The sequence below is a fragment of the Tursiops truncatus genome, chromosome 11, assembly GCF_011762595.2.
Source record: "Tursiops truncatus isolate mTurTru1 chromosome 11, mTurTru1.mat.Y, whole genome shotgun sequence".
NCBI lineage: Eukaryota > Metazoa > Chordata > Mammalia > Artiodactyla > Delphinidae > Tursiops > Tursiops truncatus.
In genome coordinates this window covers 86,044,259-86,068,322 of record NC_047044.1, presented here as the reverse complement: position 1 = coordinate 86,068,322, position 24,064 = coordinate 86,044,259, and the positions used below count along the sequence as shown (strand labels likewise).

Here is a 24,064-nt window from a genome sequence, read left to right as displayed (position 1 = left end):
ACAGCAAAGGAAACCATAAACAAGACAAAAAGACAACCCTCAGAATGGGAGAAAATATTTGCAAATGAAACAACTGACAAAGGATTAATCTCCAAAATTTACAAACAGCTCACACAGCTCAATATCAAAAAAACAAACAACCTAATCCAAAAATGGGCAGAAGACCTAAAGAGACATTTCTCCAAAGAAGAGATACAGATTGCCAACAAACACATGAAAGGATGCTCAACATCCCTAATCATTAGATAAATGCAAACAAAACTACAATTAGGTATCACCTCACACCAGTAAGAATGGCCATCATCAAAAAATCTACAAACAGTAAATGCTGGAGAGGGTGTGGAGAAAAGGGAACCCTCTTGCACTGTTGGTGGGAATGTAAATTGATACAGCCACTGTGGGGAACAGTATGGAAGTTTCTTAAAAAACTCAAAATAGAACTGTCCTATAAACCAGAAATCCCAGTACTGGGCATATACCCTGAGAAAACCATAATTCAAAAAGAGTCATGTACCACAGTGTTCATTGCAGCTCTGTTTACAGTAGCCAGGACATGGAAGCAACCTAAGTGTCCATCGAAGGATGAATGGATAAAAAAGATGTGGCACATATATACAGGGGAATATTACTAAGCCATAAAAGTAAACGAAATTGAGTTATTTGTAGTGAGGTGGATGGACCTAGAGTCTGTCTTTCAGAGTGAAGAAAGTGAGAAAGAGAAAAACAAATACTGCATGCTAACGCATATATATGGAATCTAAAAAAAAAAATTGGTTCTGAAGAACCTAGGGGCAGGACAGGAATAAAGACGCAGACGTAGAGAATGGACTTGAGGGGAGGGGGAAGAGTTAGCTGGGGCGAAGTGAGAGAGTGGCATGGACTTATATATACTACCAAATGTAAAATAGATAGCTAGTGGGAAGCAGCTGCATCGTATGGGAAGATCAGCTCGGTGCTCTGTGACCACCTAGAGGGGTGGGATAGGGAGGGTGAGAGGGAGGGAGACGCAAGAGGGAGGGGATATGGGGATATATGTATACATATAACTGATTAACTTTGTTATACAGCAGAAACTAACACACCATTGTAAAGCAATTATACTCCAATAAAGATGTTTAAAAAAAAAAGTTGCAATTTTGACTTTCAAAGACATTTATTTAGGACTTAATAACTCTCTTTCTTTCTTAGGTTCCCTAGTGAAAATTTCACCTCTTTCCTCACCCTCTTCCTCACCTCTCCATGGGACCCCTGCCAGCAGCCCAGTCAGCAAAATTTCTGCAGTGCAGTTTCCAGAATCTGCCGATGGAACTGGCAAACCAGGCCTAAGTTCTCACAGGGCCGTAACTTACACTCAAAGTGCCCCTGACCTTTCTCCTCAGATCCTGACTCCACCTGTTATATGTAGCAGGTAAGGAATTCATATTGTTAGCTGGAGTTTAATAATAAAACTAATACTGGTTTTCCTCTTAGGAACACTCACCACCAGTCCACGCACCTCTGTGTAGGTTGCCCAAAGTAGTTGACAGGAAAGTACAAATAATGTGATTTGTGTTGAATAGACTGGCAGAGAAACTCTTCAGTGCTTTTCCATCAACAGAAATTTGCGAGTCCATATAGTACATACAGCTAATCTTTGGAGATGATACAAAATAATGTTTTGTCTGCTTGCGGATGGAGGATGCATAAAACATATAATTAAAAACTCATATCAAGTCATTTGGTATAATTTGATATTTTGTTGGGATATTTTTTACTTGTTCTCCAGGGAGGATTTTATATTGATTTTAAAGGTACTTCTTTTTACCTTAAGTTTGCAATTCCCATTTTAACGCTTTAAAAATATGCAGGTAACACATGGCACATTATGGCTGGACTCAGATGGATCTCTGAATACATTGAAGCAATTGCTTGCGCTGCTCTGTCCTATTGAAACTGAATGACAGAGTATTGTCTCTTACAGGGGATAAGAAAAAAGAGCCTAGCGTGATAAGACTATTTTGCCCACACGGTCACTAAGAAATAAATACCTCCTCTTACTGATTAACGTATTATTGTCCTTCAGTAATAGCTTTATCTTGAATAACTGATCTTAAAGCATTACAATCTTTTTTTTAAGTAGAGAAGAGTTGAGTGTTTTAAAACTAAGTTATAGTCGTGAGAGTGCCTTGAATAAAATGATATTTTTCCCCCTAAGGTTAATGAGGATAACTGAATAAATTAGTTACATGTTAGTCTTCTAATATCAAATGTTGGGTCACAGACCCAGGCTTGATCAATGAATTCAGATTTAAGCCTCACAAATTTCATTTTCTGATCGTTTGTTCAGAAATTCTATGTTAAATGATTATTTCTTCTTATAATCTTTATTTTTCCTTCCTTTCTCTTTACAAATAGTTTCAAAGGGAAAATCACTTATGTTTGTTTGGCCAGGACCAGAGTGAAAAGTTATTCCACCATCCAAAAGTTATTCTGCTGCCTTCTCTATAATAGCATTTTTAATGAAATAATTTCTGCGGGATGTTAATCCCATCTTTTATCCGCCCCCCCAAAAAAAGTATGCTCTGTGGTAAAACAGGCCTATCATATTTTCCTCTTAGTGATTCACAACACACCTCACTTTATTTAAAGCTCTGAGAAGTCCTGCAAAAGGAAAACCTCTTGAGTTTTGTTTCATCTGGCGATTTCTGACTTTATTTGACCACAGAACGAATTTCTTTAGGTTAACACCCAATAATTGCCCCTAGAGCTAGTGTTTGGTGGAACACCCTCAAGAAACACTTTTTTTGTGGTGTGCCTCCCGAGCCAAGATGAAGCCTCAGGGAGTCACCGGCATCAAGGACATCTGCTTCCAGCACTTTGTTTCTAGGGAGATGCTCCCGCTGTGAGCTCCAGACTTGTGAGAAATAACTCGCCTAAAAAAAGAACAGAGAGGTTCAGAAAAGATATACCGCTCACTTAGCTTTTCTCACCACAGTCTATTTTTTTGTATTCTTAGCAGAAAGAATGTAATAGGATTTTTATAAAAGAGGTTTTGGAGAAAAACAAGGGAATTTCATTGTCTACTTGTTCAGTAATGTTTATAAATCCAGTAGTGTGTGTTTTATTTGTTTGGGCTTTATAAGTCTATAATTCAAACCATGTTTTATTACTGCCTTCAAGGCAGCCACCCATGTAGGCACAGAGAGCTCCAGAAACACATGACTAATTATTATGGTTTCCCCCACTGAACTTGAAGGATTTGGCGTTGAATCCCAGTCTCTTGGCTGCTGTAATGTCTATGCAACAAGCTGGTTTTTTGGCAAAAGAGGTAGTCTATTTGAACTACTCATTTAAACGTTCCTTTTAAGTATTATCTTGCAGAGAAAAATCTTCAAACTAATAAACTCTACTTTTACCAAGTTTCATCCAAACATGTAAGCCCATCATTTACAACTATGGGCTTTTGCCTTGGGTTCTGTCATTTTCTCTTGAGTCCCTAAATCAGGCCGATAGGATTTCATAATTAGAAATATTTTGTGTGTGATGTTTCCTGCTTACATTCAAGGCTTGAAAAATAAATTTGCTTTGGATGAAAATGCTCTAACTGGGGAATGCTTCTCTCTACTACACATATAAACACAATTCAGGGGGAAAAGGTGATGAGATATTTAATATATTAACTTATAACATATCACTCTTCTCTTTTCCTTTTACAGTGAGTAACCTGTGGCTGAATAAAAAATAAACAAAAACTCTCTGAGACCCTTTCTAATATTAGGCAGAACAAAAGAACCCAGAAGCGAAAAACAGAATTAAAATCTAATCATAAAGTCTCTAAATAAGATAAGTGAGAGAGGAAACTTGCCAGGCCATTCGTGGGGTTACTTTGTAATTTATTAAACAGTCAAAACTGTTGAGAAAGCAAAAGTATCCTACATCCTCCAGCCTCCTCTGTTAAAGAACCCTGCCCACTTCTCTAGTACCTTCATTTTTCTCCATTACCCACAGGGCACTCCCTTGGCCTGTTTTTCTCAACTAGCAACCTTTGTGGTCAGTTTTACATCCACTCTTCATCAAAATGTATGTCTACTTTATTCATTTCCTTAGAGCCTTAACGGGGGAACTGATCAATCTGAAAAAATAATTTTTATTTTGTGGCAAAAATAAAATTAATCTACCATTATTCTATTTTCATGTATGCAATCTATTCTTAAAGGGCTCTTTGGACATAAAATCTCATAAGCCATAGAAATAAATCTAATAATGAGGCTTTTAAGCAGACACAAAGGCATTCCATTGGGAAAGATATTTTTGACCAAATACACATCGGCACCTCCAAAATCACTACTGTAAATAGGTAGCAGACTATTCCAGGATTCTCTAAATAATGTAAAACAAAATATTGCCAGTAGTTTCACCTCAGGTATGGTCTAGACCACGGAGGAGCAGGAGAGGTGAACAGAGTTTTTGATCCTTTGTATTGACACAGCACACTCTCCTCCCCCCCCCCCACACACAAAAAACCAGCATCCTACATATCAACATCCATGTATAAAACAAAATGATTTCTTTCCATCAAACGAATAAGTAGAATATAGAAATATTTGATTATTGTTACTTATCTAAACGTATGCATACATGGTGTGTCTACGATTTTCTGAAAAGGACCTACTTACAGCTGTTCCATTATTTCTCAGCTGTGGCAGACCATATTCCCAAGGGACTCCTGCTGATGGGCCCCTGGAGAGAAGTGGGGCAGCCATTCGGACACCAAACAGAACTGGTAATTCTTTATTGGATTCTGTTCCTCAAATTGGAAATTGCTTTACTTGATTTTTTTTCTGATCAAAAAGGTAACATATGTTTTTGATTTTTTAGATTACAAATTTAAAAAGACAATGAAGAAAATCAAAATCGTCCATAATCCTACTACCTAGAGTTAATCATAGGTTAAATTTTGATGCAAAGCTGTCCAAAATGTTTCTATACATCTACACACAAATGACTATATTTTTGAAATGATAGGCCTTTTTATATAATGTATAGAACTCTACAGAAATGTTATTTTATCTTGGACATTGGAGGGTCATCGATAGGCCTTTTTATATAATGTATAGAACTCTACAGAAATGTTATTTTATCTTGGACATTGGAGGGTCATCGATAGGCCTTTTTATATAATGTATAGAACTCTACAGAAATGTTATTTTATCTTGGACATTGGAGGGTCATCGATAGGCCTTTTTATATAATGTATAGAACTCTACAGAAATGTTATTTTATCTTGGACATTGGAGGGTCATCGATAGGCCTTTTTATATAATGTATAGAACTCTACAGAAATGTTATTTTATCTTGGACATTGGAGGGTCATCGATAGGCCTTTTTATATAATGTATAGAACTCTACAGAAATGTTATTTTATCTTGGACATTGGAGGGTCATCGATAGGCCTTTTTATATAATGTATAGAACTCTACAGAAATGTTATTTTATCTTGGACATTGGAGGGTCATCGATAGGCCTTTTTATATAATGTATAGAACTCTACAGAAATGTTATTTTATCTTGGACATTGGAGGGTCATCGATAGGCCTTTTTATATAATGTATAGAACTCTACAGAAATGTTATTTTATCTTGGACATTGGAGGGTCATCGATAGGCCTTTTTATATAATGTATAGAACTCTACAGAAATGTTATTTTATCTTGGACATTGGAGGGTCATCGATAGGCCTTTTTATATAATGTATAGAACTCTACAGAAATGTTATTTTATCTTGGACATTGGAGGGTCATCGATAGGCCTTTTTATATAATGTATAGAACTCTACAGAAATGTTATTTTATCTTGGACATTGGAGGGTCATCGATAGGCCTTTTTATATAATGTATAGAACTCTACAGAAATGTTATTTTATCTTGGACATTGGAGGGTCATCGATAGGCCTTTTTATATAATGTATAGAACTCTACAGAAATGTTATTTTATCTTGGACATTGGAGGGTCATCGATAGGCCTTTTTATATAATGTATAGAACTCTACAGAAATGTTATTTTATCTTGGACATTGGAGGGTCATCGATAGGCCTTTTTATATAATGTATAGAACTCTACAGAAATGTTATTTTATCTTGGACATTGGAGGGTCATCGATAGGCCTTTTTATATAATGTATAGAACTCTACAGAAATGTTATTTTATCTTGGACATTGGAGGGTCATCGATAGGCCTTTTTATATAATGTATAGAACTCTACAGAAATGTTATTTTATCTTGGACATTGGAGGGTCATCGATAGGCCTTTTTATATAATGTATAGAACTCTACAGAAATGTTATTTTATCTTGGACATTGGAGGGTCATCGATAGGCCTTTTTATATAATGTATAGAACTCTACAGAAATGTTATTTTATCTTGGACATTGGAGGGTCATCGATAGGCCTTTTTATATAATGTATAGAACTCTACAGAAATGTTATTTTATCTTGGACATTGGAGGGTCATCGATAGGCCTTTTTATATAATGTATAGAACTCTACAGAAATGTTATTTTATCTTGGACATTGGAGGGTCATCGATAGGCCTTTTTATATAATGTATAGAACTCTACAGAAATGTTATTTTATCTTGGACATTGGAGGGTCATCGATAGGCCTTTTTATATAATGTATAGAACTCTACAGAAATGTTATTTTATCTTGGACATTGGAGGGTCATCGATAGGCCTTTTTATATAATGTATAGAACTCTACAGAAATGTTATTTTATCTTGGACATTGGAGGGTCATCGATAGGCCTTTTTATATAATGTATAGAACTCTACAGAAATGTTATTTTATCTTGGACATTGGAGGGTCATCGATAGGCCTTTTTATATAATGTATAGAACTCTACAGAAATGTTATTTTATCTTGGACATTGGAGGGTCATCGATAGGCCTTTTTATATAATGTATAGAACTCTACAGAAATGTTATTTTATCTTGGACATTGGAGGGTCATCGATAGGCCTTTTTATATAATGTATAGAACTCTACAGAAATGTTATTTTATCTTGGACATTGGAGGGTCATCGATAGGCCTTTTTATATAATGTATAGAACTCTACAGAAATGTTATTTTATCTTGGACATTGGAGGGTCATCGATAGGCCTTTTTATATAATGTATAGAACTCTACAGAAATGTTATTTTATCTTGGACATTGGAGGGTCATCGATAGGCCTTTTTATATAATGTATAGAACTCTACAGAAATGTTATTTTATCTTGGACATTGGAGGGTCATCTATTTTAGGGTGCTCTGTGGAGATCTCCATTGCACACCCTGAGAAATGACCCTGCTTAGATCACTGTAAACTTAGGGAAGAAAACTTACTTTTTCCTTGAGGCAGTATTACACAGAGGTTCAGAAAAATAGGCATTGGAGCCTGGTTTATATCCTGATTCAACTTCTGACTCACCTGTAATCTCTGTTTCTCGGTTCCTTCATCTGTAGAATGGAGATAAAAACGGTACCTACCAAACAGGATTATTGTGAGAATTAAATTACTAAAGCACATAAAGCACTGATTATAGTATCTGTGTCACTGTAAGCAGTGTTTGCTGCCATAATTACTGTAATAATTATTATTTTATTTTTATTGATGCAATCCTCGGGACTTGCTATCAAAATCAAGTTTGCTGAAAGTTTGCAAGGTAGAAAAAAATGGCTTTCATGAACTTTAGACTTTAGGATAATAGAGTGACCTAAGAATGTTTCTTAATTATCTGCTCCAGAATTTCTAGATAGGTACTCAATAAATATTAATTATTTGCCCACGAGAATGGTGTGCTGTGGCAATGGACAAAGGTCCAGGGACATAGGCAAGGAAAAATCAAAAAGAGAGTTCTGTGTTCTGAGAGTTACCTGATATTGTAGACTTATCTGATATTGTAGCTCTCTGAAGTGAGGATATTCCCTTCTCTATGTCCCTCATCTCTCACTCTATTGATGCTGATAGAATAAGGGGAGTGTTTCCTTATCACCTTTGGTCTCCTGCAGAGCTGTGGCCTTTGAGTGTGCTTCTTCATTTGGCTGCAAATTCTGGGATTGAAACTTGTCAGTTACACTTTCAGACTGTGTCTGATTCTAACCTAGAAAGCTGTTGCATGAGAAAGATGGGAGAAAGATGGGTCCTTGGAAACGTCCTACAAAATACTCCTGTTTGGAACAGGCTACATAACAAAAGCCATTATTCACCAGCAATATGAGGACATATGACAGACCTAGACTATCCAAAGCAATCTTGAAGAAGGAGAACAAAGTTAGAGGACATATGTCTCCTGACTTCAAGACTTAAACCACAGGAATGGACAAAGGGTAGTGCTGGCTTAAGTGTAGTGCTGGCAAACAGAATCAAATGGAACAGAGTAGAAAGCCCCACATTAGACCCACACCTACACAGTCATTGAACTTTCAACAAAGATCCAATTTTTCAATCTAGTAGGGCTGGAAAAAAATGAATCTCACTCCCTACTTCACACCATATGAAACATTATTCTGAGATAGAGCACAGACCTAACTGTAAAAGCTAAAGCAATAAAACTTCTGAAAAAAAAACACAGGCAGATATCTTTGTGATTTAGGGAAAGGCAAAGATTTTGTAGGCCATGGAAAGCAATAAACAGGAGAGAAAAAAAAAAGCTAGGCTTCATCAGGAGTATAGGAACTTGGGTCAGACTTCATGAGTTCAATTCTGGTGACAGAATTTACCAGCTCTATGCTCCTGGGCAATTTACTTAGCCTTTCTGTGCCTCAGTTTCCTATCTGCAGAGTGAGGATAATAGTAACATAATGAAACCTGCCTCATAGGATTGTTAAGAGGAGTCAATGTGTTAGTACAAATAAAGTGCTTTCCGTAGTATCTGGCACATAGCAAGCACTCCATAAACTTCATTCAGGCACTTTATTCAGCTAAGAGAAGCTTCCTGAGGCCTTTACCCCGGAAGCATGTTCTTCAGACACTTGATATTACCTGACTGATCCTTTGGTTAGCACAGTTTAGTGCTGAGTGCAGTGGAAGATACGTGGAGAGACGGAAGAGAGCACAGATCTCTAGGAATCGAGATTGGATACGTAGGACCCGCCATGCTCTTTAGCACATGCCGTGGCTGGTATGTTCTACAGACCACTTTGTTCTTGGGTGTCAACTCAATTTCTCCCACCCATGTGCCCATTCTAGAGGTAAGGTTCTAGTTAGCTACTAGTTGGTTTAGTGTGTTGGGGCATGGATAAAGGAAAAAGAAATATAGAGTCCTAGGATTTTATATGATACACATGAAGTCATTTACAAAACAGAAACAGACTCACAGATATAGAAAACAAACTTATGGTTACCAAAGGGGGAACCATAAGTTACCAAAGTGGGGAGGGATAAATTAGGAGTTCAGGATTAGCAGATATACACTACTATATATAAGATGGATAAACAACAAGGTTTTACTGTATAGCACGGGGAACTATATTCAATATCCTGTAATAAACCATAATGGAAAAGAATTGAAAAAGAAAATGTCTACACGTCTAACCAAATCACTTTGCTGTACACCAGAAACTAACACAGCATTGTAAATCAACTATACTTCAATTTAAAAAAAGGTGTAACTTGAAAGTCAAAGGATTTTTAAAAGGTCAGAACTACTGATCTGAGCATTATTATTGAGGAATTCTTGAATGTCCTATAAATCACAGATCATAACGCCATCTCTTTTACAGGGTTTAAAAAATGTGTGCTTTTTCCCGCCCTATAATCCTATATTCTTGGTGTGTAAGCTCATGAAAGCAGTATTTCCGTAAACACTATATCGATCATGTGCATTTTAGGAATATTCACTTAAATGGGACCCCCTTTTTCCTTTGCAACTTTCATAATAGGCTGTTCTCTTTTAACTGCAGATGACACCACTCAAGTTACCTCTGATTATGAAACCAATAACAACAGTGATAGCAGTGATATTGTACAGAACGAAGATGAGACTGAATGCCCCAGAGAGCCTCTGAGGAAGACATCACCTTGCAGCACCTATACTCCTGAGGCCATGATATTCCTGGTAGCCCCCCATCACTTAACTCATTCATTTACTTGAGAAATTGGTTTCTATGACAGGAATTGGCTTAGAAATAGATCCCTGAATCATTAGGTTTGAAGATGTGTGTCACTTGGGTTATACATGTATTATAGCCCTCCCTATATGGATCAACACAATTTTTCTCTATCCAAGTCTTACTGGTATCTTAACGGTCCTATTATTTAGTGATTAAGAACAGAAGTATTCATCTCCACAACTGATTACAGATATTTCCTAACCCAATCTAAAAATGTAAATGTGCATAGGAAAATGAATTATTTCAATCAGTAAAATAATATTTTATAAATATCAAGCAATCAAAATGAAATATATTAGTTATCGTAGGGCTTCTGTTAGTTCTTCTCTAGTACCTCCTTGATTTAGAAAGTGAGCCAATATTTATTTTCCTTGTTAAATTAAACCAGGTTTACATTGACACTTGCTACCCATTAAAACACCTTTTAATGATGATGTATTTTGTGTGTTTAAAAAGATCCACTTAAAGAGGATAAAAGCATACATTTGAGTCTGGTTAGTTTGGAGGAGGCAGCAATGGTAGAAAATAGTTGACTGTCATGTGATTATCAATTGCTGCTCTTATCGTTTTTCTTTTACCTGATTTACCATTTATACTTTTAAATCAAAGAGATTGTCAGATAAAATAACGTATATGGGGCTTTCCTGGTGGCGCAGTGGTTGAGAGTCCGCCTGCCGATGCAGGGGACACGGGTTCGTGCCCCAGTCCGGGAAGGTCCCACATGCCGCAGAGCGGCTGGGCCCGTGAGCCATGGCCGCTGAGCCTGCGCGTCCGGAGCCTGTGCTCCGCAACGGGAGAGGCCACAACAGTGAGAGGCCCGCGTACCGAAAAAATAAATAAATAGATAAATAAAATAACGTATATGTCTCCTTATCCTCATTATTTTCTATTTTTTTGGTAAATAAACTCTTAAGAATGTCTTCATTTGAGACCAGTTATAAAAATGTTTTCTCATATATACAGTGTGTGCTTTTTGGAAACCATGGATCACATGAATTAAATTAAAATCCCTGAAAATTGTAGTAATTGTAACTCTACAGGATTAATGCTGATTTTGAAGCAGTAATATAAATTGGACCAATTAGAGTAGGGGTGATTTACTCCCCCTCCACACTCGTGTTTCTTTTTATTTATTTATTTATTTATTTATTTTTGCTGTGTTGCGTCTTCATTTCTGTGCCAGGGCTTTCCCTAGTTGTGGCGAGCGGGGCCACTCTTCATTGCGCGCGGGCCTCTCACTATCGTGGCCTCTCTTGTTGCGGAGCACAGGCTCCAGATGCGCAGGCTCAGTAGTTGTGGCTCATAGGCCTAGTTGCTCCACGGCATGTGGGATCATCCCAGACCAGGGCTCGAACCCGTGTTCCCTGCATTAGCAGGCAGATTCTCAACCACTGCGCCACCAGGGAAGCCCCTCATGTTTGTTTTGAGAGTTCAATATAAGCCAGGAATCCTCAGAAAAACTTACGTAAAAATATAGAGCTAAGTTTGCATACAATTTCAGTGTTCTGAAGTACTTGAATCTTTATTTAAGAACTCCACAGAAGACTAAAAAGCAGTTATGTTAATTTATGAAAGAAACATCTAATTTTTCCATAGCGTGTATGAACCAGGAATAGGCAGGCACTTAATAATGTAAAATTCATGGTCTGAAACAGCATTAAGACCTTTTCTCCTTACCTTGGGGGTCGATGTTTTGATTTTTTTTTTTTTGAAGACCACTCATTCACCCTAAAGTCATTTATTTCAAGTAACCTCCATTGTTGAATTGAATTTACCAAAGAAGGAGCAAATTGCTTTGTAGAAAAACTGCACGCTGTTAAAATATTTTTATCTTCATTACAGGACAAACCAATTCTTGCTCCTGAACCTCTTGTCATGGATAACTTGGACTCAATTATGGAGCAGCTAAATACTTGGAATTTTCCAATATTTGATTTGGTGGAGAAAATAGGAAGAAAATGTGGCCGTATTCTTAGTCAGGTAAGAAATGCATTCATACTTATGACTATAAATGTAAAAAAAAATTCCTTGTTTGTTTAAATCTCTGTACATACTTAACATCAGTGGTGAATATTAGGTGGAGAAAGGAAATTTCAGTACCCAACACTCTGTAGATTCCTTGCTGGTGGGATAACAAAAAAAATTAGAACTTCAAGTGAGTAGAATATCATGTTCTGCAATTAAAATATTATGTATTTTCTAAGACAAAATGGAGGGGGCAGGGATACACAAGCAAGATAGAGAAGTGATCTAAATTCATAGAATTCAGCAAAAGAAAAGCTGACCCAAGCCCTCACAAGAAGAAAGCTGCCAACTTATAAACACTAATTTATTGTCTGTGATTATTTCCAATGACTATTTTTTTTAACTTTTGAATAGTATAGTGCTTACGCCTTATCAAAAATAAGATATTATGCAGTAGTGTGTTTCCTCCAGTGCTGTGAGAAACACATTAGAGTTCTTTGTATTTTAATATGGAAAACACCTTTAGGTATCACAAGAAATATAGAATACGAACTATTACTGCATAACGAGCCTTTTTTTTCCTTAAGCTCAGCTACTTTCAAGGTTTCCCAAATAAAGAAACGTTTTGTTTCTCTGAAGGAGAAAGAAAACATACAGAAATTAAGAATTTGAACATGTTTGTTCTCAATAAATAAAACGAAACAAAATGGATTTGCTCTATTATTGAGCCCCTATCAAAACTCTTAATTAATGGAGATGATGGAATAATATTTATCAGCTTATCTTAAAATATTTTAGGTGAGTTCTTACAGATTGAAGAAATATCACAGCAAATATACTAAAGACTATCAGGTTTGTTAATATCAGATTTAGGTGAGAATTCAGGACCCACATTTACTGGAGCCTCTAACCCTTCCCTGCAAAACACTAGAAAAGAAATCACTTGTTGGACTGATTTCTACTCCATGCAGTGAAGACAGGCTTTCTTCAGACCTCGAAGCAAGTATGAGTGTAGAACTTTGGGGTGAGGGTTCCTGATCCGTGAAGGTTTGAAGGAAGAAGATAGAGCGGGCTTTTCCCTTGCTCTTCAGTTCCTCAAACATGAAGTGCTAGGCTAGTCTCCAAGAAGAAAGATGTGTCCCTGCCTTAAAGGAACTCCCATTCCAACAGGGAAATTAGATACGTGTCAAAATAATGACTTGCTACCTACAGAAGAAGTATGCTCAAATGACAGATGGCTTGTGAAGCGCAAAATAATTACAGTTTCCATAACATGCAGTTGTTGCCTCTACTGGACTCTGTTCTCACCATGAACACGTTGAGAACCAGAGTGGCAGCCCTTGCACTTTGACTAAGAGATACTACCCCTTTCTTTTTTTTGTGAAAACTTTTTTTTTATTAATGTAACATTGGTTTATGATATTATACAAGTTTCACGTGCACATTGTATTTCTTCTTCAGTAGATCCTACCATGTGCTCACCACCAAAAATGTAGCTTCCATCTGTCACCACACAGTTGACCCCCTTTACCTTTTTGCCCTCTCCCATCACTACTCTGTTCTCTATGTCGACATGTTTGTTTTTTTGTGGTTTGTTCATTCATTTTGTTTGTTTGTGATATTCCACATACAAGTAAAATCATTTTACGGTATTTGTCTTTCTCTTTCTGACTTATTTCACTTGGCAAACTATCCTCAAGGTCCACGCATGTTTTTGAAAATTAATAGTCCCAGTTTTCTTCTCTTTCTTTCTCCTCAATGCTGAGCAGCACCTTCAGCATCTTTTATGCTCGCTGATCTTGAGGGCATGTTTAAGGGTAGCTGTTTTATCCAGTCCACCTCTGCCTCATGCCTTGGGGCTTTTCCAGGGAGGTTTTGTATCCTACTCTCTGAAACTCATTGCATACCAGAACTCTGAGGGAGTGATTTCACCTAGAAATATGCCTGTAATGGTGCCACAAGGAGATGTGGCAGTGGGCCAGGAAGTCTTCTTTCTCTTCTACTGGAGAGTGTGTTCCCTGGGATGGAGAGAAAAATCTCACATTGTTTTGTATTTGATGTATGTGTCACAGACTTCCCAAAACTTTACAACTTAATCTTCAGAGTAACTTGGATGCAGGTATTTCTTTAAATCTCTAGTTGATAGAAGAAAAAACTGAGACTTAAAATATACTGTTCATCTAAAGTCATATTGGACACAGGATTTGATATATCTGTATATCGGAAGTCCAGGCTTTTTACCTTCATTTCAAATCCTTTTCAGCCCCTCATAAAATGCATTTATTTATTATATTTGCAAACTCTCAGAATGGAGAGTCTGAGAAAGTTGAAAGTGGTTATTATAGCAGCTGGTTTTACAGAACAAGTGACTGTACCAAATAACATTGCAGGTACCTAACCCCCTTGGAGTTCTGTGAATGGGGATGGTGGGGCGGGAGGGTGCAACTTAACCAGTTTTGCCACAAAATGTTTTCTAAAAGTTGTGAATACAAGTAGACAATAGAAAGATTAGATATAATTAACAATTAGATTTTTGTATCTTTTTTCCCAGTTATCTTTCAAAACTAAATACATAACTGTATGGTCCTTACTATGTCACTGTTTATTTTTCCAAAATACAAAACACTGAACTTTGAGAAAAGACAACTTTATTTGCCTTGCTGTGGGTTTTTTTTTCTTTGATTTGAGTTTATAAACACAAAAAACAAGAAATTTTCACTGTGTAAAGGCATATTTTTTTGCACTTTAGTGAGACTTCAGGACAGCTGAAATGAATTAACTTCAACATTCCAAGAAATCACCTTTTGGCTGAGACTACACAGAAAAAGTCTCACTTCAAAAGACTTTTAAAGAGACATATGTGCAATGGAAATGTTTTCTCAGCCTTAACATACTGCCTACGTTTTTGATGATTATCATGTTTATTTTAACAAATTTAAAAGGACATCATTCAGATTTTGGAAGAGTATTTACCTTTTTTGGTTACCAGTATTTACCCAGTTAACAGTGACTTTCCTTTACTCACGAGTTTGGATCAGTGGCCGTTGATTTTTAACAGCTTCTTGGTGAAAATTCTCCTATTTTAAAATCATACTCTAAAATATCTTGTCTTAATTTTTCAATTCATCTTTCAGATGTTTTAAGAGAATAATAGGAAACTTTAGTCATTTGCAATCCTAACAGTATTGCTTTTCAAATAATGGTGGTAGAATTTGGAGCAGTTAAGAGCACACCGCTTGAATTCTGGTCTGATAATGTGTCAACTGTGTGATCTTTTACAAGTCATTCGACTTCTCGGTGCCTTAGTGTCTTCTGATTTCAAATGTTAGTAATTAACAGTATCTATCTCATAAGATGCTCTTTGGATGAATTAATATAAATAATTAATATATGTAAACTGCTTAGAGCAGGCATCACACATATTAAATGCCATATATATATACACACGCACATATATATGTCAACAGCTGCAGCTGCTGTTATTGTTATAAATAATTTTTATTGAAGTAACATGCATAGTTAAATCCACTGGGTATTTACAAACAAGAACTCAAATATAGTTTAAAGCAATAGTATGCAGAAGATAACTAAAAGAAGAACTAGCTTGAAATATGACAGAAACCACAAACTTAACTTTCTGTTACATTTTTAAAGAGAGGAGGTGGAGATTTTATGTAACACAGAAAAAAGGGAAAAATTAAATATACTTGCCATTCAGAGTGAAAAAAGCACATATACTATACGTACTCTGTTCCCAATGGGCAGCCACAGTGCTCCTTTTAGAACTTAAGTTAAATAAATTAAGAGACTTCCCTGCTCCAATCTCTTCAAAGGCCCCATACTTCTCTCAGTGTAAAAGTCCTCATAATGATCAATCTGGCTGTCAAACAGCAAGATCGCAACCCACACAGTACCACTCTACAGTTACTAACTTAAATTTTACTCCTGTCTTCATTCACTCTGTTTTAGCCATGTTGGTCTTCTTGCTGTTTCTTGAGTATAGCAAACATACCTCGGGGCTTTTGCTCTGTCTTTTTCCTCTGCTTAGAAAACTCTTTCCTCAGATATCCCTGTACCTCACTCTGCATCTCCTTCAATTATTTGCTCAAAGTCACCTGAATGTGCCTCTTCTAACCACCATATTTAAAACAGCAATTGCCATGTCCTCCCTTGCACTCTGAACCTCCATCCCTGCTTCCCTTTTTCTCTTTTCATATAACATCACTTTCAGTCATAGTGTATACCTTACTAATTATGTCTATGGTTTACTGCCCTACCCTGCTAGACCATAAGCTCTTTTAAGGAAAACTTCATTGTTTTGTTCATCTATATATATGCCTTGTAGATGGAAAATTGTCTTAGAGTAGGCACTCAAAAGACATATGCTGAATGAATAAATCACTTTTTTAGTTATATATACCTGTGTATAGATGTACACAAATACATACATAATATATGTAACTGATGAACATTAAATATCTAATTAAAAAATATTAGTGAATTTGAACAGATTAAAGTCAATAACAAAAAATAGAAAAGTAACCATGAAGTATTATATCAAAGATTTAGAAGAAATATTTCAAGAGAATTTTAAGAAGGAATGCAAATAACAAAAAGGATGAATAATTCTTTCTTAGAGTCTCCTGAATTATAACCAGTACTGTGCGTTTGTGACATAAAGTGAGGCCACTTTAAATGGTGCTGTACTCCATTCTGCCATGTGAATAACCGTTTCTCTCCCCATTACCTTCTTCTGTGCCTTTTTCATGTTTTTCTTTCTCCCTCATTTGCATATCAAATATGCCAATTACATCCAGAGCTATTTACTTGATTTGAATCTCCAGAGCTATGAAAGTAATTGGAAGGAGAACAGATATTCAAAGGAGAAAGAAGACAATTGAGGAAATGTAGTTTAAACATTTTTATTCATAGTGGATTAGAAATCTTTCTTCTCTATGTATTTCAACCAAGGCAACCTTTTCTCTCTCATAATTCTGTCCTCTTATTCTTCACTAAGGCACAACTCTGAATCCTTTATCTTCTAGAAAGCTTTTTTTTTTAATTTATAAAATTAGTCCGAATTAAAGCTTTCTCTCATTCTTTATTTAGCACTTATATATTATACAATTAGCAGTTTACTCAGTATTATTCTCTTATTACTGATATCACATGCAATTTAGTACCTTGATATGTTTCTAGAGTGTATACTGGATTTTTTGGTTGGCTGTTTCTTGGGTTTTATGTTTCTACCTTTAAAAATAGATTATATACCCTTTATCAGGGACTACAAGGGCTAGGACATGGAGGTCTTCAATATCTATTTATTGTTCCCAGTAAGTGTCTCTACGGGCAGTACATTAATATGGTTGATGGAATGTATACTTTTTTCCCCATTTTTCTCTTTACATCTAATACACATTGAGGGATGTTTTGTAAGGCTTTGTCTTTTTCTTTCACAGGTATCATACAGACTTTTTGAAGACATGGGTCTCTTTGAAGCTTTTAAAATTCCAGTTAGGGAATTTATGAATTATTTTCATGCTTTGGAGATTGGCTACAGGGAAATTCCTTGTAAGTACAAGAATTAATACTTTTAAAATCCATTGAATTTGTTATGGGTAATGGGGTATTGAATTATTAGCTACTGGCACAGAATTACACATTGAAAATACCCTGTATGGCCACACGGTATAGTGATTAGGAGATAATAGTTTATGTTAGAATTCTGATCCCTTTACCTATCAGCTGTTGGAGACCCTGGGTTTTACTTAATCTCAATGGGCCTCATTTCTTTTTTTTTTTTTTTTTTTTTTTTTTGCGGTACGCGGGCCTCTCACTGTTGTGGCCTCTCCCGTTGCGGAGCACAGGCTCCGGACGCGCAGGCTCAGCGGCCACGGCTCACGGGCCCAGCTGCTCCGCGGCATGCGGGATCTTCCCGGACCGGGGCACGAACCCGTGTCCCCTGCATCGGCAGGCGGACTCTCAACCACTGTGCCACCAGGGAAGCCCTTGCCTCATTTCTTAATCTGTAAAATGGGGATCATAATGGCTGCTTCATAGGATTGTTATGAGGATAAAATGATGTAATAATTCTAAAGGGGTTAAAATAGTACCTTGCCCGTAGTAACTCCAATTTAATTGTGTGCTAAATAATTAAATGTTAAATTTATTGCTCATTTTATAATATACCTCCCTCATTGGGTGAATTCTCAACCTTTATTCTGGCATCCACAGAGTTAAATCACTAACTATTCAAGTTTTTCAGTATAAGATAAACCTGGCTGGGAGTAGAGGGGCAGGAGGATGATGGTCTAATTAATAAAATAGGAGAGACATCTGGAAGTGGTTGTAGAGAAATTACTAGGAACATTTTAAAAATCAAGATAAATGTGAAGACCAAAGAAAGAACACAACCAGGGTTCAAACTTCTGAACTTTGAATATTGTGAGAATAAGTTTGTCATTTATAATCATGAGGAATTGGAACACAGAAGAGATATTAAATTTTCAATATGTAGCATTTCAGATTATCATCAGAACATGTAAGTAGCATTGTCCTACATGCTACAAAATAAATGGAACTGGAGAAAATGTCCGTAAATCCAATAAAAAATGTACCAAAATCATGTAGCTCTTTTAGGAAGTAAATGCACAGAAAGAAAACTAGTCAAAATAGTATCAATAGGGGCTTCCCTGGTGGCGCAGTGGTTGAGAGTCCGCCTGCCGATGCAGGGGACACGGGTTCGTGCCCCGGTCTGGGAAGATCCCACATGCTGTGGAGCGGCTGGGCCCGTGAGCTATGGCCGCTGAGCCTGCGCGTCCAGAGCCTGTGCTCCGCAACGGGAGAGGCCACAACAGTGAGAGGCCCGTGTACCGCAAAAAATAAATAGTATCAATATATTGCCTGGAGTGTGCGTTACTTAAATTGTGTTTTAACCTTTAAGTTTTAAATTTGCTTTTATATACCTTGGACTTTAGAATCCCATGTCTGTTTGTAGTTGCAAGGAGCTGAAGTTAAATAAAAATTATATGGAGACTAGAACACAAGTGTTTTCAGAAAGGGGCAGGGTAGTGCATTAACCAAGTGATCCATTATTAAGATGTTGGTTTTCAAAATGCCATCCACATGATACATTAAGATGAAAATGCACTGTTGATGTGTGATAGGAATGAGTTATGAATGAGGAGTTAGAAATGAGGAATGAGTTACTGCATCTACAAATTGTGTGATAGAAAAGGAGAATGAAGAATTAAATCTACAAGTGAGATTTGTTGGAGAATATGGAACCAAATGCAGACAAAATAGGACAGCGGGAGTAGAGAGAGGAACTTAAGAGCGCTGGGTGCTGTGGGAAAGTCTGGCCGATGGGGCCATGGAAGTGGGGAAAGAAATATGAAAAAGGGGTAGTTTGAAAGGATTTCAAGATAAGCCTTGATTTCTTAATACCACATTCCCAGGGCCCACCCTGGTTGGATGCCAGGGATTGAGCTAAGTGTTAGTGATTTCTCAAAGGTTAAGGAATTGCATAAATAAGCTTTTACAAGAAAGGAAGCCACTGCAAACACTAAAGAACAGCTAGTATCAGAATAAATTTACAAATTAATATATTTCAAAATATATTTTAGTGATATAATCAGCTATTGCCAAGTTCCATTGAGTTCAAATTGATACAACTACTAACTTTTCTCTAGATAGTATACCATTAACTCAGAGAGAACTTTGACCAGTATTTATTTAAGTGTAAAAAGAAGTTTTCAGGTTCCAAATTTTATTATTCATTTTTATATTATTACATATTTATATGTTACAAGTAAACAGATATTTTTCCTGAAATATCAGGTTCTTCATTCCAGGTGAAAAGAATTGTTATCATAACTTTACTTGTTCTGTTAGAAGTCCCAGACACTTCCCATAAAGAGAATTTATTTATATCTTCTCAGAGAAAAAAGTTTTAATTGATGATCACTTTTAAATAATAATACCTTGCATGTTGTAGGGTTGTAAATTCAGACTAGTATGGACATCTATTAAGAGCTTTGTTTATCATTATTTAAAATTTGCATGTGCAAAAATTTGTTGTATGTCTACTAATTTAACATCTACTCATAGAGAACTGTATTTCTAATATCTCTGTATAAACCCACACAACTAAATGAAAAAAGCCAAAGGGAAACCAAAGTGGGGTTAGATTAGCTTTACTATGATAGTGAGCTAAAATATTAGAAACTAAATTTTTATTATAGTTCCAAGTTTAACAGTTTCCAAGAGGGAAGGTATGAAAGCTTTTAAGTTTGTACCCAGAACCCTTACTAAAATTTGAAAAATCTATTAATAGATTTAAAAATGAGATAGATTCTATAGATAGATATAGACAGATAATTTCATGGAGCAGCTGTGGGTAAAATTATAAATATAGACAACTCACTGATAGAAATGTGATACCAAAAATATATTTGTTCAAAAAAGATTAGGATAAATTATAGTTTATATTCAATCGCACAGAGAGAAAATAATGTTTGATATTTTTCGTAGTCCCTTTCAGTTGGGCATTTTTGGCTAGTAAAGATGATAAATTGTTAGGTCATATTCATTCATGGATTCAAAGTTACTCTTAACAGAGCATTTTCTATTTACAAAGACTTTCATCTCTAAAATATATTCTTCCTAGCACCTCTCATTCTCATTAGTCAAGTTTGAGAAGTGGAGATAATGCTTCAGAAATACCTACAATCATGTACTATTTATTTGTTTAAAAAAATTTTTTTGAATTTTTACATTTTATTTTATTTATTTTTTTTATACAGCAGGTTCTTATTAGTTATCCATTTTATACATATTAGTGTATATATGTCAATCCCAATCTCCCAATTCATCCCACCACCATGTACTGTTTAATGGCAGCCATGAGAATAGTCTTGGCTCAACTTAGTTTAGTTCAGTTCGATTAAGCTATATGTGATGTGCCCACCAGTTTTAAAGCTAGATACGGAGTTGACGTGCAACAAGCTAGAAGGGCAGAATTATCACAGTGTTAGCTACATTCCAAAGAAAAAAAAGTATTTCAAGTCTCATTTCTGTTCTTTAGTATTAAGACTTTTCCCTCACCCTTTGGTGAAAAGGCACATAGAGAATTTTCAATGGAAAATCTATAAATTTAGGTCTAAAAAATCTATAACTTTTACATACAACCCCAGCCTTCCATACCAGCTCGCTTCAACCCGCTGCTTGAGGCATAAGGAAAAACTGAGAAAACAAGTGTATGAAGACAGCAGAGGGGATGGGCAGGCTCTGGGAAAGCGTAGGGCGGGTGATGTGTTAGTGCATGCATGTGTGTTTATGTGTTGTCAAAAAGGCAGGGGAGGTTGCCTGGTGGATGAGAGAATTATTAAGGGATTTGTCCAAAATGCAGAGATGAAGGAAGAGGATGAGAATAATAATGACAAAATAAGAAGAGCTCTGATATCATTTCTTAGCCCTGTCAGTTGCCTTCCAGGGCCAGAAAAGGAGCGCTCTGAGCATATTTGTATGTCCTACAGAAACTCGTCAATCCTCTGTGTTGACCGAGCTAGCATCTTTCCTGGGTGTCTTTGCTCCTGAGCTGGTCCCCAGAGAATTAACGGCAAGAGCAACAGTGATACCAGCACTTGACACAGTATTTGCCCATAGTACGTGCGAAGTAAATATTTGTTGAACAAACATGTTAATGACTACTTAAAGACAGATGGTTTTTCCATCCTACTTAAGTGATAGTGACAACATAATTATTTTAGAGCTACACCTGCCAAACTGTATCTCTATCATCTATAAATATATGTATGTATTTAAATGGAGTTAGGCTTTGTTAGCTATTGTTTTATTTAGTACTTTTGAACCTATACTCAAAAGTAAAAGGAGGAATTTTTCTTTCCTGTATACTGTCTTTCCCTAGTTTTTTAATCAAGATGATACTAATCTCTAAAACACCAAAAATGTTTAAAGAAAAAAAGTTTTATAAGATGATACTAGACGTATAAAATGTGTTTGGCCGCTTTCTTGTTTGTACATTTTCAGCATTAAATCATTTCAATTGTTCATTGCAAGTTTATAAAACTTACCTATCAAACCTTCTGGACCTGGACCTTGGGGTGAGGAACAGGGCAGGAAGCAGGATAACTCAAGAGCAACAAGTTCACCTGTACGTGGTATTGTCTATTTCTCACCCCAAAGAGGCTCGGCCAGCACCCTGATACTAACACCCACCCACCCTTGTGATACTGGGCACAAGCGCAGGTTTCCCTGACTTGCAATGGTAATGGTAATTACATCCACACAGTAATCTTCCCAGCTTGCCACAAGGGAAAAGAACTTAACCCAGGAGCTCCCTCCCAGCATAGCCCCAGACACTCTCTGACCAGGCTGCATATTCTTCCTCTACCAGGTCATCACTGCCTTCTCCCTCGCCCAGGGCTTAGCATAGTTTTTATTTTAGCTCTTCAATTCTATTCTTACAAACCCAGCATTGATTTTGAAAGAAAACAGGTCATCTGTGCTAATCTGTCATCTTGTTTTAAGAGCAATCATGTATTTTATGTGAATGATATTTACATCAATGGCAAGCTTACTATATACCAGCCACTTTAAAATAGGTTCCCTTCTGTAATTCTCACAATTGGACTATGAAATAGGCACTATTATTGTCTCCCTATTTTTAAGATAAGGAAATGAGACTTAAAGTTTTAAGTCACTCACTCAGTAACACAGGTAGTAAATGTCAGAGCAGAGACAAAGATCTGTCGTAGATCGAGAAACTTCTACCGTGATCAACTTCGTACATGGCACAGGTATAGACATAAAATGTAATTGTCTTAAATCACTTGAGATAGTCCATATACAGAAATAGAGACTCCAGTTTGAATAAAATTGTTCTTTGGAAACTAGGTAATATCCGCATTCACCTCTGGCAATGACTGTGAACAGGTTTTGCTGTTGACCCCTGGGGAGCCTAGGAGGTCTGCTTCTCAAAGCTCTTCTGAAGACATCCACTAAAGACCTCACAGCCCCTCAGTGAGTTCCTGGAGTGTTCACCCAAGATTTAGCTTAAAGACTGACTCCTAATAGTTCCAGAAATGTAGGAACATAGGCATCGTCTTCCCGCGTTCTCCTGTGTGCCACCAACACCACAGATGTCATAGTTTCTTCATTCTTCCCCGACCAGGGAACAGGTGTTTCTCTCAAATTCCCACTATCATTCTGCTTGTTCTCTTCTGTTTTTGCTTCTCATCTGTTGAGTATTATTCAGAGATGTAATCTATTACATTAGAGAAGGAAACTGTATCATCGTTAGTCATTAGGAATAAAATGTGTAAAGATAGCATATTTAGGGTAAAGCATACCAATCAATGAAGTATTTTGAAAGGCCAGATAAACAAGAGGAAAACATGGGAAAATTGCACAGAGGAAGGTGAGCCAAGAGCACAGTGGGCCTTTGGTCATGGTTCCCTAGAAGCTGAACTGCACATGTGAAAACAGGACCCCCTTCCCATGGTAATGACATTATAACTAGGAGATTTGGTTCCCCCTTAGCTTTTACTCTTCGGAATGGCTCAACTCCCTACACTATTATACAAAGAGGTTTTAATTTTTCCTCTTTAGGTATTTCCTAGAACTTTATTCCCAAGTTAGAATTTCTAGATCAGAGAACATTATCGATTTTGCTTTTGCTTTGTGGATTTAGTATACATATAAAAGATGTGTTATTCGTTTTATTACAGTGTTTTACATTTGATACAGAAGAAAAATACTATGTTCAGTTCACAAATTATATTTAGATGCTATTTATCAGAGATGAAATACTGGGTGGTATAGACCATTGGTCTGATCTAGGTTAAGTATATCATGGGTCTTTTATTCCAGTCCTCTGTGTAGTTTTATACAGGAACATGGGAATAAGAACAAGGGTAAACATCACAGTGGATTCAGAGAGTGAGTTTC

At 36.5% G+C, this 24,064-nt stretch overlaps 1 protein-coding gene across 3 annotated transcripts in view; it reads left to right on the top strand.

Moving 5' to 3' along the window:
* PDE3A (phosphodiesterase 3A) overlaps nucleotides 1-24,064 on the top strand; it is a 315,361-nt gene that overhangs the window by 275,054 nt on the left and 16,243 nt on the right. For all 3 annotated transcript variants that reach the window (XM_033867001.2, XM_073788979.1, XM_019936637.3), the window contains 5 exons: nucleotides 1,189-1,408; nucleotides 4,677-4,762; nucleotides 9,920-10,074; nucleotides 11,972-12,109; nucleotides 17,554-17,665. In XM_033867001.2, the coding sequence (XP_033722892.1) occupies nucleotides 1,189-1,408; nucleotides 4,677-4,762; nucleotides 9,920-10,074; nucleotides 11,972-12,109; nucleotides 17,554-17,665 (711 nt within the window). The remainder of the gene's footprint in view (nucleotides 1-1,188; nucleotides 1,409-4,676; nucleotides 4,763-9,919; nucleotides 10,075-11,971; nucleotides 12,110-17,553; nucleotides 17,666-24,064) is intronic.